The following is a 2,129-nucleotide window of genomic DNA, read 5'->3' as shown; positions in this document are numbered from 1 at the left end:
ATAGGTGCACAAAGTGAATAAAACCATTAAAGAACAAAACCATAAAGAACAAAGAACAAAACCATTAAAACATGATTTTCACACAAAAATAAAAACATAATAATGAATATTTACTGCAAATCAGTGTGACTTCTGCTGTTGTCTTTCAGAGACCAGGTCAGAAATGCGCGGCTTTACCTTGGCAAGTGCCACTCTCATGTCATTTTCGCAACAAAGTCTGTTCCTTTTCTTCGTTTTTATGTCCAGCATCCTTGAAAAGGATTGCTCGCAAAGATATGTTGTAACAAACGGTATGAAAAACTCCAGAGCTTTCTTAGCAATAACATACCGGGTACGTTACCATTTGTTGACACCAAAACGTTGAGAGCGTTGTTGTTCTGAAGAGTTGCTGTTGAACCTGGCTCTGCTGTAGTTCAATGATTTCATCGAGGTATTCATCATTGACATCTGTTGTCTCAACACTAAATGTGAGCGGCTGTCTCACCTATGCTGGATATGACTCTCTTGTAGGGAAGTATCCATCAAGAGACGTTGCAAGCTCATCTAAGTGCGTGGCAATTGCTTGCTTCAGTTCCGTGGGTACAGAAATGTCTCCGATTCCAGATACATCTTCGATCTTACTTACACAGTCGTCTAGCAGGGGAAAGTTTGCGAAGTTATCGTTCTCTATTCGTCGTTTCCATAACGGTAGCTTTTTTTGAAAAGCCTTCAGGTTTTCTTCCGCTTCGATGATGTTGACTCCACCGCCCTGCATCTGTTGATTGAGATGATTTAGAGCTGCAAAGATATCAGTCATGTACGCTAAAATCAGAATGAACTCAGAATCTTTGAAGCAATCTGCATGACAATGTTGGTGCTCTTGCAAAAACAGGGCTAATTCCACACGCACGGCAAAAACACGATTCAACACCTGTCCCCGGGATAACCACCGAACGTTGGAATGGTACAGAAGTACCTCAAATTCAGATCCCATTTCTTTACACAGCTCCCTGAAGATGCGGTGCCTCAGAGCACTATTTCGCACATAGTTCACACATTCCACTACAATTTTTAATACTTCTGCCAGTTGTGGAGGCAAGGTTTTTGTTGCCAATGCATGCCTATGCAGAATACAATGCGTAACAATGATGTGTGGTGCATCGGCTTTCACTAGCGCACCAAAACCAGACTTTCTTCCCAGCATGGCTGGAGCTCCATCCGAACAAACTGCAGAAACCATATCCCACGAAAGATTGTTGTCTTTGAAGAAGTCATCCACAAGTTTCTTCACATCGGCTGCCTTTGTTGTAGTTGTAAGAGGCTTACAAAATAAAAACTCTTCCTTTATCACGTCGTCTTTCACATAGCGCACGAATACTGCAAGCTGGCTTAGATTGGAGACGTCTGTGGTCTCGTCGAGTTGAAGGCTGAATTTTGCCGGGCTTGAAATCAGATCTGCAACTATTTGAGCCAAGATGTCTTTGCTCATGTCCTCTATTCTGTCGCTGATGGTGTCATTTGAAAGAGGAATTTGGGATAACTTAACTTCAGCCGCTTTTCCCAGCATGATATTCGCCATCTTCAACACAGCTGGTTTTATGAGTGTTTCACCAATGGTGTGGGGTTTGCCCTGCTTTGCAATCAGGTAAGCAACTTCGTACGATGCTATGAGGATCGGTTTGTTGATGGGTACAAAGCCGAGAACAGGCAGACTAGCCTTTTCATCGAATCTGGCTCTCCTCACCTTGAATTCAGCGAGCGTTGTGTTCTTGTATTTTCCATCTCCATGCAGCTTAAGGAAGTGTTCTCTTAGTTTTGCCGGTGCTAGACTAGAATTGCTCAACTTGGCATTGCAAATCATACAGTTAGGACGCTGACTCCCATCACGTTCCGTTATACATGTGAATCCATATTGTACATATTCGTCCGACCACTTTCTTTTTTTGCTCAACATAGTTAGTATGAAGGGATAGGCCAAGCGATGTTGCGTGATCACCATCAGCCAATGATGGACAAGCGGGGCGAGTCGGGTGTGTGTCTTGACCTCCAGGGCCGGACTGGGGATACAAAGCAGCCCTGGAAAAAAAAATCTATGTCAGCCCCATAAGTCACTGCGCCTAATATACTACTGCCCCCCCCTCTCCACTATC

General features: G+C 43.7%; 1 protein-coding gene across 1 annotated transcript; it reads right to left on the bottom strand.

The window, feature by feature from the left end:
• Positions 1–484: 484 nt before the first annotated feature.
• On the bottom strand, positions 485–1,840 carry LOC122931658 (protein ZBED8-like). Its single transcript, XM_044285731.1, has one exon. The coding sequence runs from the start codon at positions 1,838–1,840 to the stop codon at positions 485–487; it is 1,356 nt and encodes a 451-aa protein (XP_044141666.1).
• Between the last annotated feature and the right edge of the window lie 289 nt (positions 1,841–2,129).

This window comes from Bufo gargarizans, chromosome 3 (assembly GCF_014858855.1).
Source record: "Bufo gargarizans isolate SCDJY-AF-19 chromosome 3, ASM1485885v1, whole genome shotgun sequence".
NCBI lineage: Eukaryota > Metazoa > Chordata > Amphibia > Anura > Bufonidae > Bufo > Bufo gargarizans.
Note: the sequence above shows the minus strand (reverse complement) of the source record. Positions and strands in the feature narration are given on the sequence as shown.